At 36.3% G+C, this 17761-nt stretch overlaps 1 protein-coding gene and 1 pseudogene across 4 annotated transcripts in view; both read right to left on the bottom strand.

Annotated features, from left to right (window-relative positions):
- The window catches only part of CMC1 (C-X9-C motif containing 1), a 52058-nt gene that overhangs the window by 27287 nt on the left and 7010 nt on the right, over nt 1-17761 (bottom strand). For 3 of the 4 annotated variants that reach the window (XM_036431662.2, XM_036431663.2, XM_036431666.2), the window contains exon 2: nt 11391-11480. The exons of the other annotated variant lie outside the window; for it this stretch is intronic. In XM_036431662.2, coding sequence (XP_036287555.1) covers nt 11391-11480 — 90 coding nt within the window. The remainder of the gene's footprint in view (nt 1-11390; nt 11481-17761) is intronic. 4 annotated transcript variants of the gene reach the window in all.
- Nucleotides 14813-14898, bottom strand: LOC118715828 (annotated as a pseudogene).

Raw genomic sequence — 17761 nt, 5'->3', positions numbered from 1 at the left:
TAACTTTACATTTATTAAATGGCATGTTAAAATAAAAAAAAGATGAAGAATCCAATCTCAATAACATTAACCCTATATAAACTAACCAATATAACCCACTATTGGAAAACTAATGTTCCTTCAAGGTCAAAAATATGAAGAGGCACCTAAGTTAACTCTAAATCATGATGTACAAATGTTGATATTCAATTAGGCCCACTCAAAATACTTATATGGCAAAAAAAAGAGTTGTTATATCAATATTAGCTAGAACACTAACCTATACAACTCAATAACAACATATTTAAATCAGCATTTCCTTAATGACACTCAAAAACTGAGCATATACAAGTCTAATATGTATATACCTCCAGAGTAACACAAAAGAATGAGCTGAGAATTTACCTGGGTGATATACAGGATTATTCTAATGAATTGATAATCTGATAAATCATGAGGTTTTCTTTTCATCCAAATTTAAGATTTCTAAAAGATCCACTCTCATATTTGTATACATACACTAATGTATACATTTTGCTAACTGGAACAAATTTTTACTGAACCGATGAAACAGTTTTGGACTGTAAATGTCACCACAGGAGGCCTTCCTTCCCAATAGGGCATGTCACCTGAGGCTCTTTATCTACTGTGTTCAGCACCTAAACCACCACCTTGGGGCGGGCAAAGAATACACCAACTTGCTGGTCAAAGACTTCTTCTCTGTCCTAACTTCCTTCACTAATCTTGTAAAGTAAGTATTCACATTACATCCTGTGGACTCAGGGATCGAAAACAATCACAAACCCATCTCTGCTGATGATTAGAATCTACATATGAAATTTGACAACCCAAACCATGTAATGATAGAACACAGAAGAGGAGGACTACTGAAGAGGATGGAGTTTGTGTGCCATGAACGAGGTTATTAATTTTCAGAACAGGAAAAGGGGAAAGGAAACAGACATATAATTTTCAGGGGAACAAAAGGGTCAAGGTTTAAGACTATAAGAGCATACTTAAGTTCACTATTTTCTTAGAGTTTGCTAAGAATCTCTGGCTCACTGGGAAAAAACTTGAAGGCTGTCATAAAAACATATATATAAAAAATGTGCTGGGAACAGGAGTAAAATCCATATGGCCTGCTACTGTGAGCTGCTTTAAGGGATAATTTTGTGCCTTTGGCTAATCCCTTGTTTCTCAAACCCTGGTCGCATATTCAGCTCACCTAGGGAGCTCATGGAAAACACAAACAAACAAAAAATACCTTTCTTTGTGAAAGGGAGCCTGAATTATGCATCAGATAATTCTGATGTATATTAAGGATTTAGGACCGCTGATCTAGCCTAAGAGTGAGAGATGAACATCAAATACACTCTAATTATAATGACAGAGAAGAAGTTCTACAATAAAAAAATATGATTTGAATTTCATCATCTGAATAAATCTGACCAGGAGAAATGTGGAAGGAAAAGGTAATACAGAAGAAATTGCATGAATCCTTTATCACTGAGGATTGAATAATTATATCCACTCAAAAAATCATGAGGACTAACAAAACTAAAGAGTTACTTAATAAATCAACCACATGTATGTTGAACATATGGTCTCCTGAGGCCAAAATAAGAAAAAACAGTTGCAATTTTTCACACTAGCACAAAAAAAGTATGGTTAGTCAAACCTTCTATATGATCAGAAATTAAACTTTTCAAAAGTTTAAAGTTTATGAGCTAGGTATAAAACAAATCTATGGGAGATATGCCAGGCACAGAATAGGATGCAACATATCTTAAACCAGAATTTGTACCCTGTGTTGACATAATTTAGGGTTCAATGACTGTCTAGCTCCCTTGAGAATGAGTATGAAATTTCCAAATATGGTCTTGACTTTTCTAGGATTGTCTAGAGTTCAGTCTGTATATCTGAGTGATGAGAAAAGTAATCAAAGGCTGCAGCTGCATTCATCTGTACTGAGCTGGATCAGAATTGCTACTACTAATAAAAAAGGCCTCTCCAGCACAAGAAAAGGCTACTGTTAGAATGGAAATACCACTGGAGCTCAAGAATCCAATAGGCTTAGAAAGACAACTAAAAGTGAGGTAATATGTTTTTCAAAGAGAACTGGATTCTAGTCATGTGTTTGGTATGAACCCCTGATTTGACTAGAGGCTGATCAATGAAGAACTTTGGGAAAGAAGACAGACTTTGGCAACCTCACTGTCTAGGGAGGTGTAAGTGTGGTGACAAACTACAGAAATATGTGGTAATAAAACATGAAGTTGAGAAAGTTAAGAGGAAGCTAAACTTGTGTGCGACAATCTGGGAACCTTGAATAACGATAATGTGTCCTACTAAGTCAAATTCAGTAAGTTTTTCTCTGCTTTGCTAGCAGAGATATTTAAAGTAAGCAAAGACATCTAATAATATGGGTTCAGAGTTAAATCTGTGCTGTGGTTTTGAATTTGGACATCATTATAACCAGTTTTAGGGTTATGATGAAGAATCAAAAGGATAAAAAGAATCATTGTAAACAAATTATTCATTAATGCCTTTTAAAGGTATGAGCATGGGTATTACATTAGAACTAGAGGGCCGGCACTCAAACTGTTGGCCTAGAAAGAAACTCACTACAGACTGATTCAGTTGCCTCTCAGTATAACCATTATTGCTTATCTCATTTTTGGTTCTTATAAGTGTATTTCTAGTAACATATGAGCTCACTCATCTAGGAGAAATGATGAACAATATAGACTGATGAACAAGAACATACCCAGAGACAAGGAAGCATTGACTGTTGGACCTCAGAGAGAAGGTAGGGGAGGGTGGGGATAAGAGAGAGAGAGATCAACCAAAGGACTTGTGTGCATGCATATGAGCCTAACCAGTGGTCACGGACAACAGGGGAATGGGGGCATACATGTGGAGGAGTTTGGGATGGGAATGGGGAAGGGGGGTGTGAGGACAAATATGTAATACCTTAATCAATAAAGAAATTAAAAAAAAATAAATAAACTAGAGGCCCGGTGCATGAAATTCGTGCACTCGGAGGGGGTGGGGTCTCTCTCAGCCTGGCCTGTGCCCTCTCACAGTTTGGGAGCCCTTGGGGGATGTCCAACTGATGGCTTAGGGGGATATTCACCAGCCGTGTTTTTTGGTCTGGAAATGTTCTCTCTCCCACTTATCTCTCCTTCTCGCAGTCCAGGACCCCTCACTCCTTGCTGCCCACCTGCTCGCTGTTCCTTAGTGCTGCCGCATCCCGCCACCGCTGATGCACTCGCCAGCTGTGAGCCCAGCTTCCTGGCTGATCAGCCATTCTGGTTGTTCCACCATAAGGGTAGCTTGGGCTTTTATTACATAGATGCAGAATAAAACTACTGGTGTTGATTGAGGGGTGTGGGGAGGGAGAAGCACCCTGACACAACTTTCAGATTATGTAAGCAGAAGTCAATTGCCATTTAAATTCAGAGAATAAACAATAAACTACTGTTTAACTATTTAGCCATTCTTAGACCAAACAGGATTTTCTTCAGCTTTGGAAACTGAAAATAAAATAAACTGTTAGATTTAAAAATCTGACAAATCCAGCTAATTAATTTCTCTAGAAGATAATCCTGTATAATAAAAGACTAATATGCAAACTATCCCCTTTAACCAGGAGTTCAACCAGGAGTTTGACTAGGAGGTAGCGCCAGCTGGCTAACCGCCTGTGGCCCTGCCCCTGATTGCCTCCCTACCCCAAACAAGGGCAGGGCTGGCCAGCCAACTGCTTGTGGCCCCTCCTCACAGGCAGCCCAGCATGATTGGGATGGGCTGGCCGAACCCCACCTGTGCATGAATTTGTGCACTGGGCCTCTTGTGAATAATATATGCCTAAGGACACCTGTAAGAATGAAAGAAAGACTGTCACAGTTAACTATGTAGAAATACTGCAGTTAATGCTCATCCTCACACAGCAGCATGACACTTGATAAATGCCAGAGGTTATGCCACTGCAGTCTGAGAAGACTGTCCCTTCATCTCTGGCAAACAAACATCTGTCAAGTTCTTGAACAACAGCTTCTAATTTTAAAAGAATGCCAATATTCAGAAATTAAAATAGTCCATTTGTTTCTTAGAGTACATAACATACTCTTTATATTCTTTAGAATGCATACATAATATGTACTGTATCAGATATCATATTTGGTAATTTTATATATTATCATAATACATCCAAACCAGTATAAAGATATGTTACATCTCCACTTCAGTGTTGGTTAACATTAGTGAACTGGTTAAATGCCAAAAACATATGTGGTAATGAAAGTATTCAAACAAATGAAATCTTCATCAGGTTCAAGTAACATGGAAAGGTTGATTACTGTGTTTATTTATAGCCTCCAATTGTTTTAATAATTTTTTGATAGTTCTCTGCCTGCAAACCTTTGAAAGACTGTCCTAAACATTCTTAATTTGATTTTCTTTTTTGTCTATTCATGTATGTTTGGAATTTAGCAAAATGTAACATACTTCAGTTGTATCTGACAGATAGAAAAGGGTAGGTATTTTATCAAGCTTCTGTGTTACTTAGCTACTAGATGCCCAGTGCATTGAAGTTCATGCACTGGAGGGGGGTGTCCCTCAGCCTGGCCTGCCCCCAATTACAGTCTGGGAGCCCTCAGGGGCGGGAGGCAACTTGGCAACCAGGGGAAGGCAACGCCCCATCACACCTCTGCTACTGCCACTGCTGGCAGCACAAGCCTCTGCTGGCCCTGGTTACCTGAACCTCGGGCAGCCCTGGTTGGCTGGGCAGCCATCATCCAAGGCTTGCATGTGCCTCGGGCCAGCCCTGGGTGCATGGGGGGATGAGGGGACTAGGGGACCCTGGAGGCAGGCACTCGGAGCTGCTGGGACCACCTGGGGCTGAGCCTGGCCTTGCCGTGCACCTGCAGCCCCAGCAGGGCTGAGGGTCTGGGTGCCACCATCTTGTGGCTGTGGGCATCACCATCCTTGAGGGTATGGCAGTCAATTAGCTTATTCCCTCCTTATGGGATGTGAGTGCTGCCATCTTTGAGGATGGGGCATTCAATTAGCATATTCCTTCCTTATTGGCTGTGGGCACTGCCATCTTTGTGATGGCCTGAGGATCAATTAGCATATCCACTCTTTATTAGATAGGATATCTCTTTGATGTTTCAGAAAAAAACAAATAATCCTTGCTTTCTTATATTATATATAATTCCTTTAGAACCAAGCCCCAACTATTGGTCAGAAGATCAAAAACATGGCAACAGAATAAAATGATATAAAAGAAACATTAAAATGATATAAAGGCCCAAAGGATGAAAGGAGTTAGTAAGTAGGAGAATATAGCTAGGTTAAAGAAAGTTCTAGGTCATCCCTGATAAAAATGTACTTTTTTGGTCTTGATCTGTCATTGCAAAAGAAAAAGAAAAAAAAAAGTTCTTATTATTTTTAAAGCAAACTTCATTCTTCAGCATAGAGACAATATCAGATATCAACTATGCAATCTAAAAAGAGCAAATATAATGAGGATTTTTTACAAAATACAGCAATTCAGTGACTCTCTTAATGGAGGCTCTATTTCCAGAAGTGAAATTTATAATTACTAGAATGCATAATTTACCAATATACATGACAACAAATATTTTTAAAATATTACTAACATAGAAAATACAAATCATTAAATTAGCAAAGTGTCAAAACACATGGGATCCATGACTGGTTTGGCTTAGTGAATAGAGTGTCAGCCTAAGGACTGGGGGATGGAGAGGTTCCAGGTTCGATTCTGGTCAGGGGCACATGCCCGGGTTTCAGGTTTGATCCCAGTGTGGGCCTTGCAGGAGGCAGCCGATTAATGATTCTCTCTCATCATTGATGTTTGGATCTCTCTCTCCCTCTCTCTTCCTCTGTGAAAACAATAAAAATATTTAAACCTGGAAAAAGTCACAGAGTGGAAAGTAACCTCCAAAGGTCATCAACCACTTCCCTAAAGCCACAGGTCATTAACTCCCAGATCCAAGAAAAAAAAAATAAAAATAAAAAATGATTCCACCATCATGCTTGGTGGAAGGGGACTTCTGTTTTGGCTTTCAGGAGGGGGAGACTATAAAAATTCAATATAGAATTAGAATCATATCATTGTAGATAAAAGTTAAATTTTACTGTACGGTGAGATATTCTAAATATTATCTGCTACTAACGATAAATTCTGTTTAAAACATAAGGTGAAATGTGCAACTCAGACTAACTCAGTGTATAATGAAAAACAATAGTGTATATATAGATAATGAAGATATCATGGAAGTTGGTTAAACTTTATAATGAAGAAAAAAGTAGTAAGTATATATCAACCTGGCTGAAATTGATATTCATTAGGGTACTCTTCACATCAATAGGGAGCATTTGGACTCTGTGGTCTTTATCAGTGTCCCAGCTGGTAATGGTTGAAGGTTAATGCCTTACCCCATTCTGTTCAATTTTCTATCCTAATTAGCCCTCCAAATCTATAGCTGTGAGCACCAAGTGTCTGTGCTCAAAAGAAACTAATTAATGCTAGCAAATTAGATCAAGTCCAAAGATCCAACAGCCAAACTCTTAGTTAAATGCTCCTTGTTAATAGGAAGTGTAGCTGTCAATAACTGCTGTTGGTGACTATAATGAGGCATCTTGCTTTCATTGAAAGTGATTTCATTTCTCTTTGTCCCTCAAAAAGCTGTTCCATTCCCTTCACAAACCTAAGTTGCTGGCAGCCTGACCCAATTCTTATGATCAACCAGGTTGCAATGACATGAGAAAAAAAAAATCAAACAGAAAAGCTTTCCTACATAATCATGTTTCAGGCATTTAGCAGAAAGTCAGACCACTTATTAAAATTCCTATATCTTTATCTAAGAACAATGTATAATGTTTTTATATAAAATCCTATAATTATTTAATAAAGCAAAGGTGATAAATAGTAAATAAATTATAATAGAAGTATCCTGATTATAATTTGCATCTTGTTGTTCATTTTAAATGTAGCTGTTGCTCGGCCACTTAAATAATAGCAATGTATGTTCTTTCTTAATTCACAAGGTTAAACAGGAAGAATACTAAGGATTATTGCTTTATAAAGTAATTAATTTTAGATTCTAAAAACACTGTTTTGGACCATATGGCCTAAAAAAATCAATATATGATTATCTATAAAATTTCAATTGTTAAAAAATCAATTGTTATAACATGTTCTAATAATTACAAATGCATTGAAATAACCCAAGTTTTAAGATGCTTTCAATCTTCAGAAGATTTTATGTACGTTAATAAGAGAAACTGAACCATGTCAACAGCCTAAACAATGTAATATTTTATGAAGAATCAAAAATTAAAAAATTTTTTCTGTACCATTACAAAATGGTAGTTGTGGAACACAAACAAATACTTTAAACTTATATTCTTCTACATTTCAAAAACAGTTTCATCATCTACCAGTAAGAAAAGACAGTTATAAAACCCAAAGCCACACAATCATTCTGCATTTTCATCTGAATTATGGGAGTAAAAAGTTAATATATAACTCTAGATATCAAATTAATGTGTGTTATAAGACGGCATAAATACAACTCATATTTATAACTTTAGACCAATTACTTATTAAAGTATGTTTTCCTAGTAGTGAAAAGTTAACCCTAACACAGGAGATTTTATATATATATATATATATATATATATATATATATATATATATGTGTGTGTGTGTGTTTTTTTAAGTTCTATGAGGCAAGTGAAAGATTATCTCTTGAGACTATCAGCATACCTGCCAATGCCAGATGTGCACTGAACCCTGCCTGCAGGTGCCAATGGGTTAATTTTTCCTGTCACATGGGGGAGTAAAGCGGTATAAAAGGCAAGTGCTCTGATTAAGCAGCTAATTCATAATGAAAGCAAAAACAATAGCATAGAATGACACTAATAAATTATTGGTAATTTATAAACAAATTTCTTTATAAACTAGAGGCCCACAGCACAAAATTCATGCATGGATAAGGCCCCTTGGCCTGGCCAATGATCAGGGCCCATCGGGGCCTTCTGGCTGCCAGCTTGGGCCTCCCTTCCCTGACTGCTGGCTGGGGCCTTCCCTTGTACTGTGTTGCCCCCTGGTGGTCAGTGCACATCATAATGAGCAATAGAACTCCCAGTCTCCTGGTCTAACTCCTGTGGGGACACTCGCATATTAGCCTTTTATATATATAGATTATATATATATATATATATATGAATTTAATTTAAATCTAATTTACAAATGGAGTTAAACTGGAATATGTCCAAATAAGTCATATAAGACACAGAAATAACCATCATATAATGTCAGTTCTGAGGAACTATTCTTTTTTACTGCCTCCATCCATTTATCACAAAGGTCATTCTCTAAGGAGAGACATCAGAGGAATAGAAATATTCCCAGTATCCAAAGTCCCAAAACTACAGTTGACACAGCCTGACTTCCCTAGAGAAACCTGTAGTGAAGTGGCAGCTCATCACTCCCACTAAAATTACTGTGGTCTATCACTGAAGAAGAAGACTACAGGGGAAATTAATGAAAGGAGCCAGGAAAATAGCCTACCTTAGCAAAATTTTACACTATTTCTTTTAGCTGACCATTCCAAGAGGTAGATTATTTTTAAAAGACATTTCTACAGCAATACTGCCAACTGACTTTTTAATAATTTATAGCCTCATTTTTCACCTCCCACTGGCTTGCTTACATTTTTCACCATGTTACATATTAATCAACAATACATCTCTAGATTTACAGAATATAGCAAGGTGGTATTAAAATATTTTAAAACATTCTCTAAGTAAGCATACATCCATTTTCAGGGGTGGGGAATGCCTGGCCCAAAAGCCATATAAAGCCAGCAAAATCATTTGGTTTGGACCTGCCAAGGCATTAGGGGTGAGGTAATTAAATGTTTGACCAAATATTAGGTCTAGTAATAATTAATGTCGTTTTCTAATACCTTTTTAAATCGAATTTATTTAAACAATACAACAAAATTTAATCAACAATATAGTTGCCGTTGTTTTCTACTACTTGTGCCCAACGCTCAGGAAGCATTTTAATCCCTCTGTTGTGAAATTCTTGTGATTTTGATGCAAAAAATTTGGTCAATGCATTTTTGAGGCATTCTTCATTATTAAATTTTTTTCCAAGAAGAAAGTTTTGCAAAGAACGAAACAAATGGTAATCGGAAGGGGCAATATCAGGAGAATATGCAGGTTGAGGGAGAACTTCCCATTCCAACTGGCGCAGTTTTTCAGCAGTGATTCTTGCAGTATGCGGTCGTGCGTTATCGTGGTGAAGAATTACACCCTTCCGATTAATCAGCGCGGGTTCTTTTTCTCTTAAAGCTTGGGCTAACCTTTCCAATTGGGCACTATACACTGCACTTGTAATGGTTTGGTTAGATGGTAAAAGTTCATAATGAAGAATTCTTTTAAAATTCCACCAAACACACATCATCACTTTTTTCGCATGCAAGTCAGGTTTTGGCGTGGGCTGCGGAGCCTCATTTTTGTCCAACCATTGAGGCCGCCTTTTCAAATTAACATACAGCACCCATTCTTCAACTCCGGTAACAATTTGCTCTAAAAACGGCAAACGGTTTTGACGAGAGAGGAGCGAACTGCAAATTGTGACTCTTTGATTACGGTTGTTGTAGGTCAACTCATGAGGAACCCATTTTCCAAACTTTTGGACTTTGCCAAGTGCACGCAATTGATTGGAAATTGTTTTTTGTGAACAATTTAAAGTTGTCGCAAGCTCTTGTTGGGTAATTTGAGAATTTTGCACCAAAAGAGCTTGAGGAGCTTCTTGATCAAAATTGGACACACGGCCTCGACCACTCTTGTCATCTAACGAAAAATTTCCCTCGTGAAATTTCTCAAACCAACGCTGGCATTTTCTGGCGCTAACTGCATCTTGACCAAGAGCACTACAGATGTTTTTTGCAGCCTCACTTGCTTTTCTTCCTAATTGGAACTCGTAAAGCATGCAGTGCCGAATATGCTCTTCATCCGCCATCTTCTTAGCCCTAGTTTTGCAACTAAAACCAAACCAAACACAAACTTTTTCAAGCAAAAGTTGTTAACTGCACTTCACACATTCTGTAGATACCACGTGTTTGAAGGTTATGTCAATACAAGTCAACGCCAAGCAAGATTTTAAACTAATGTTTAAAAACGACATTAATTATTACTAGACCCAATATAACAGGATAATTTTTAAGTTGATAATTTTGTATGGCCTGAGAATCTATAATAATAAAGGCATAATATGTTAATTAGATCAGACAGCTGAATGTCCTTCTGGAAGACCTTCTGGACGAAATATTATCAGTTGCCTCCCCCACAGGCCCCGACCCAGGATCAAACCTGCAACCCAGGCATGTGCCCTGACCTTAATTTTAAAAAAAATTAAGTCAATATTAATTCATTGACTACTTGACTCTAAGGCTAAGGTGCCAGAAGGAAGCCAGTGCCAGCAGCCTGGGGAAGGAAGGCCTACTGTTTCTCTCTCTCTCTTTTTTTTTTTTTTTTTTTTTTCTTTTTCTAAACATATATATATATATATATATATATATATATATGTTTTATTTCAGAGAGGAAGGAAGAGGAGAGAGAGACAGAAACATCAATGATGAGAATAACTGGCTGCCTTCTGCACTCCCCCTATTGGGGATCAAGTCCGCAATTCAGACATATGTCCTTGACCGGAATTGAACCCTGGACCCTTCAGTCCACAGGCTGGGTCTCTATCCACTGAGCAAAACTGGCTAGAACAGGAAGGCCTATTCTTGCATAAATTTTGTGCATGGGGCCTCTAGTAAAGTTATAAGTGTCCAAATGGCCCTAGGCCCAAAGGGTTCCCTACCCCTGATTTATATAAATAGCTTCTACTCATCAAGATAAAACATTAAAAAAACAACAGACTCATAATAAGTACTATGGAATTCCATTAACAATTCAGCAATAGACAATGACACCAGAGAAAATCATCTTGAAATATATTCCTGTATGAATATGTTGACAGATGAAAACAGGTACATGTTTTTTTATGTTTCTTCTTGCTCTATCAAAACCACCAGAGTGACTTGTTTCTCCAAAATATTCATACTAAGTCCCTATATGTAGCTATATTTCTGGGGGGGAAAGCATTTTTTACTAGTAATTTGAGAGAATATTTTTAAGTTGTAAATGAATTCAATATAATCTGGAAGTTCTGAAAGCTGAAACCCTGGTATCTCGGTGAAAGGGTGAGAAACAATTCATACATATTAATTCATTGACTACTTGACTCTAAGGCTAAAGATTAAATTCAGATCATATTATAAAAAATGTATTTGATCTTTATATGAATATTTGAATATTACCTTGAACTTGTTCAGAACACCTCTCTCGGGCCTTTTCTCTCATTATTTTAGGGATCAAAACATCTTTTTCAACATGTCTGAGATGCTGTTCTGAAAAAAAAGGAGGTATTTCTTTAATATACGTAAGTCTCAAGTAAATCACCTGTATGAAGGGGAAATAAGCACTGTGGTTTACTTAAATAAAAGTCTATGCAAATATGTTAAAAACTGTTTTATAACTTCATAAAATTATGATTATTTCAGTCACTAAAAATCATTCCAAATAATTTTTATATAGAGCAGGAAAAAATGTAAGACATAGGCAACATATTTCTAAAATTTCTGCAAACTATAACATATTTCATGTAATCTTATCAAAATTAAGTTATAGACTAAAATATTATAATTTTTTAATTAATATAATCCCCAAGAGGAGTTTTATCAATACTAAGATCCAAGGATAGAAGATATTGATGATGATGTTTATCGATACTGAAACCCAAGATTAAGAGACACACGAATAATGTATTTAGTAATAAGAGTGGTTTAAGAAAGCCAGAACTGCAGAAGAAAAAGTGGAATATTATGTGCATAAAAAAAAACCTGTGAGATTTCTGTGCATTTTAAACACAACTTCCACAATTAGATTAAAGTAATAGACTGAGCACCTGCTGCAGAGTCCCACCTGCTCCTTAAATTCCTAGAGTCCTGAAAAACAAATGGAAAGTGCCCTGGCCAGGTCTGTCAGTTGGTTGGAGCATTGTTCAAACACTGAAAGGTTGCCGGTTTGATTCCTGGTCAGGGCACATGCCTGGATTGCAAGTTTGATCTTGTATCGGGGCCTGTGGGGAAGGCAACTGATAGATATTTCTTTCACTTCCATGTCCCTCTTCCTCCCTTTCTAAAATTCAATAAAATCATGTCCTCGGGTAAGGATTAAGAAAAGAAGAAAATAAATAAATAAAAACAAAAGTGTTCTCAGGGAACTAAAATGATCAAGAATCTCTAAAAGACAAAAGGCAGATGAGATCAGATTCCAGGAAGCAGTTTTTCCCCAGGACAAGTGGGTGTTGTTGCTCCATGCTCAGAAGCAGCAAAAATAAGGAGCAAAAGACTTCATTGAGGAAACTAAAGCTTTACTGGTTGAAATACATGAGTAGGAGCCAAGTGAGTCACATCTGGTGCTGCTTTCAGACTATGGATAAAAGAGGTAAGTAACGGGTAATTATCCCCAAAAGTTCATAAGGAAGTTTCCCAGTATCTCATAACACCTAGGACAACCAGAAACCCCTAAACTCTCCCTGGTAATATGTGATCAACCATCTCTAAATGCAGGTAGTGTAGTGAGGGTACCAGGGTACATCAAAAAGCAAACAAAACAAAACAGCCAAGAATCACCTTAATTTGATGAAGGACAACACTCTGTGATTACTCAAGAAGTAACCAACTCCTAAGAGAGTTCAAAGAATACGGAAAATCCAAAAAACAAAAAACAAAACAAAAACAAACAAACAAAAAGAATATGGAAAATCCTATTTTAAAATTCGTATGATAAATATACTGAAGCAAATAATAAGACACGAGTCCTTGGACAGAAATGGACTATAAATTACTTACACACACTTAGATGAAATCTCTGAAACAAAATCCTAAAAGCTTCAAAAGGGAAAATATATTTCCCACCCAAAGGAATGAGAATCAGATTACATCATATTTCCCTGGCAAGACCTGAATGCAATAATGGAGAAGTAACTTCAAAGTTCTGAGAGAGATTATTTTACATCCAAGAATTATAGAGCCAATTAAGAGTAAAGTTAAACACATTTTCAGATATGTAGAATCTGAAGTTTACCTTCTCTCTAAAATCAATAAAAACATTTATTTTTTAAAAAGTGGTGAAATTCAACTCAGATATGTACCTGAGTAAATAGTATATTAATGTCAGTTCCTGGTTTCCTTAGTTACACTGAATTATAGCAGTATGCCCCAACTGTTTCACTATTTTGCCCCTAAATGAGCTTTTTCAGACATTATCTCCTAATCCCCCCCCTAAATGTTACTATCACAGATACATTGTGTATCTGTTCATGTACTGTATGTATAACAGTGCTTTATACATTGAAATAGTATGATTTTTCTCCCCCAATATCAATCTTTGCCCCTTTAAAGGCAGTATCATGCTCACTGAAGATATGTACTGATTATTTAAGGTAGTATCATTAAGGAAAGCTGGAGAATATATACATTGAAATTATACTAATTTGCAGCATGATTTGTTTAAACTATGTCAAAATTAAGTTATAAAAAAAGCTTTAAAATATAGGAGGAAAAGCAAAGGACCTAAGATAACCAAAACAACATAAAAATAAAAGAACACACTTGGATGACTTCCACTACCTAATGAGAAAGTTGTTTTAAAAGCTACAGCAATCACAGTAGTGGAATAGTGACATAATTAGGATAAGCCAATAGATTAACAAAATAAGAGTCCAAAAATACGTCTATGTATATATAGCCAATTTAATTTGACCAATGCACCAAGACTAGTCAATGAAAAAATAAAAGTATTGTGAACAATGACCTGGATAAACATGAAAAAAATCTATCTGAACCCTCTGATCCCCAGCTTCATAGAACCCACAAAAATTAATTTGCTATGGTTCATAAATTAAAACTATTAAACAGCAAGCCATGGATCAGAAGAAAGTGTTCACTATCCATATAAAAGTGACAAATTGAATCAAATTTGTGTCTACTCAAAAATATATAACAGTACATCTGTAGATTCTATTGCATTTTTTCATATTGCATTTGAAAATGAAATGTATTTTAATAAACACTGCCTTTATAATTATTAAAAGTGTGTATACTTTTTTGGGGACACACTGTATAGAGAACACCTGCATATTAATAATAAAAAATATAAACAACCCAATAAAAAATAGAGCAAAGGCTTTAATGGACACTTCAAAAAGAAGGTATCCAAACTGTAAATACATACATGAAAAGGTGTTTAAAATCATTAGTCATTAAGAAAATGCCAATGAAACCCATGATATCATTTACACCCACCAGAATGACTAAAATTAAAAACACTGAGAACACCAAATGTTAGGGAAAATGTGGAGAAACTGGAACTTTCGTAAACTATTGCTGGTGGGAGTGTGAAATGATAAACTTCTTTGGAAAACTGCTTTTTAAGCTATGAAGTTAAATATACACCCAACCTATTTTCCACTGCTAGGTATTCATTTACCAAAGACAAATGAAAATATATATCCAGAAAACAATCTGTACAAGTCTGTTTAAAAATCAGAAACAACCTAAATGCCCAATTGCACACTACTTAGCAATACCACAAAATTAAGTGCTGATACACTCAACATGAATGAATCTTTAAAATTTTGTTGAGAAAAAGAAGCCAGACACAAGACTACATTATTACAGGATACAAGAACATGCAGAATTAATATCTGGTGATAAAAATTAGACACTACACTTGATCTTAGCCAAAAGGCCGAGAAGCGATGGTGGTGATAAAAATTAGAAAATTGGTTATCTATGCCAGTTGAGAAAGGTACACTTCAAATGATGTTTTAATTTGGGCATTAAATAAGAAATGACACACTTTAAAAGATATAAATTCTGCAAAGAATTTGGTAGCATTTCAACCATTAATTAAGATTGTATACATATTTCAGAGCTATATTCCATACTATAAATATTATAGATATAGCACTTTACTCATAAAATTACAGTGATTCTCTCAATGTCAATGTGATGCATATATATTATCCATTTGTACAAGAACCTGCAAAAAAGAAAAATCAAATATTGAGTTTGCTACTATATAGTCACATGAATTTATACTGAGATAAAGAATCAGAATAATGCCACCAGGAAAAATTTCCAAAGCTCTAACTTCTCAACATTCTATCATCACCTGAAAGTCAATTTTCACCTTTTCCAATGGCTGAACTTGTTAGCTCAGATTTTGCTTTGGGGCTCACGTGTTCCTACAAATATGGCAGCACTAGATTACAAGGCTACTGACAACAGTACTTGCTTATGAATCCACAAAGATAACAACGAGGCAGTATCTAAATCAGAATATTACAGAATCTTTCACTGGGAAGAAGTAATACCTAAAGGGCAAGGTGTGCCTTTTCAATAATAAAAATGTTTTCATTTAGCTAATTTGATTATTTAGATACTGCCACTTAAAAAAATTTTAACTTCCTAGTTCCATTTACTTGCTCCTGAAGACATTTCTATACTACTATTTAGCAATGGTTGGCAAACTGCGGCTCCAGAGCCACATGCGGCTCTTTGGCCCCTTGAGTGTTCTAACGTCACTTCTTCGAAATAGACTCATACAGGCCGAAAACCAACTTCTGCACATGGGCCACGAAGTGTCAATCACACTGTATGTGCTTCCGTGGAAGAGCCACACTCAAGGGGCCAAAGAGCCGCAAATTTACAAGTCTTCTCAGTAGCATCAGTTTTGACCTTTTGGCCCTCTTCTTTATTTCATACCAACAGTCTCAAAATGAAGAGTCCCAGGCAGATGATATCATGTATAGTACAAGGCCAGAACTCTCAATCGCTACCTTCATACCAGGAAGCTAGGCAGATTCCAATTCTCCTGAAAAGGACACAGATACATAAGCTCCTGAGCAGATTTTCATGTTCTTGCCAGCTCCTTCATACTTTCTTGCAATAATGACAGTAATAAAATGAGTAAGGGGGTGGGCAGAGATCCTTTGGAAAATTAAGACAGTGATAAGTGTTCCATTTACCTTCTTTCCTTTAAATCATACTTGAACTTCACACACACACACACAACTCCAGAAAATCAGTAGTAAGAGATTACACCCCCATCCTCAATATTCCAGCCTGCCTGTCTATGAAATCTCAAGATGAGGGCAATGAAGGCCCATAATTTCACAACAACCCTTTCAGATAAGTATTTTGATTCCATTTTGCAGATGAAGTGGATGCTCACAGAGGTGAAATAACCCAAGCCTCTGATAAAATGGCAATGTCAAGATCATGGAAGACAGGTTCCACATCTTCTTCAACAGCTCTATTACACACCTGAGATGGTGGCCAGTTTAAGGGATTTTAGCAAACAAGGTTGTGAGAGCTTCCAGTTATGGTGAAGCATGGAAACCCTTAGATGATACAACTGTTTGTTTTAGAAGCATAATTTTGAACAAGCAAAATTCACAACTGCATACTTCTCAATTTTTAATCAGAAAATCAAGTTAAATGGAAATCTGATTAGCTGATACATACCATGAAAAAAATAATTCTTTTTTTTAAAAAAAAGCAAGAGGAAAGGTTTATCAGTTGAAAGACATCTTCAAAGAATGAGTAAGAATCTAATTTTTTGTAAGTTCAAACTCTTACAAAATATGAAAAGCAGATAAATGAAGTACATGTGCTTATTTCTACTCAGCATTTGGCTTAGATACCACCTGTGTCCCACAATCATAAACTTCATTTGAACTTCTTTGTCCTACCAGCTTTCATTGCTAATAAACACATAGTTTACACTAGATGTGCCCATTTCCCAAAAGCATCTATTTCTTGGACCTCAGATTCTGCAGATTGCTAGGTATGAAAACTTCCTCTTCCACCCACGTTACTTTAACCAAGATGAGGCCAAAAAGAGACAACAAATCTAAAATTATACCAAAGCAGGAAATCAACTTATGCAATAAGTCATGCCAATTTTAGAAACATGCTGCAATCCCCATTGAGGCCGTAATTTCTTAAGTAAAAGGGTTTCACATTTATATATTTGGTAAAACTTCAAAACTATCTTTTCCGACAAGCAGAGTTTCCCATTGATATCTAATAGAAATTCAGCAGTGTTATGGGAGACAGAAGTAAATATCTGAGAAAGCAGTAAAGCACAGCAAGCCTATGCCTTCTCAACAATAATAGCCTGGTTATTTTTCCTCTAATGTACATTAGTATATGTCTCAAAACTATGAATGTTCCTCAATGCCTCTAGATACCCTATCTCTACTGGTTCTTCTTCATTTTACAATATTTCACTAAACTTTGTACTACGCTGATAAGGAAATGGGAAGATTATTTTTCTATTAAGTTATTCACTTACTTCAAAGACTCAACCTTTGATTGAGTGACTCACAATATCTTTCTTGGCATGACCTTCAGAGCCAGTCTGAGTTAACATGAAAACCAGTTCCATAGTATAACTTTACAGGGGAGTATCATTTCCCAGGATGAACCTCTACCATCTTCCCCAGACTGAATTTGGCTAACCTTGGTTCAAATTCAAGTTCACCTTCTGAACAAAAATTTAACAAAAGGAGGACATTAAGGTGAGTATCCTATAGTTGCTGAAAGCAAATTTGAAA

The sequence above is a fragment of the Pipistrellus kuhlii genome, unplaced genomic scaffold (genome assembly GCF_014108245.1).
Source record: "Pipistrellus kuhlii isolate mPipKuh1 unplaced genomic scaffold, mPipKuh1.p scaffold_m20_p_11, whole genome shotgun sequence".
Classification (NCBI taxonomy): domain Eukaryota; kingdom Metazoa; phylum Chordata; class Mammalia; order Chiroptera; family Vespertilionidae; genus Pipistrellus; species Pipistrellus kuhlii.
This window is presented reverse-complemented; position numbering and strand designations above follow the sequence as displayed.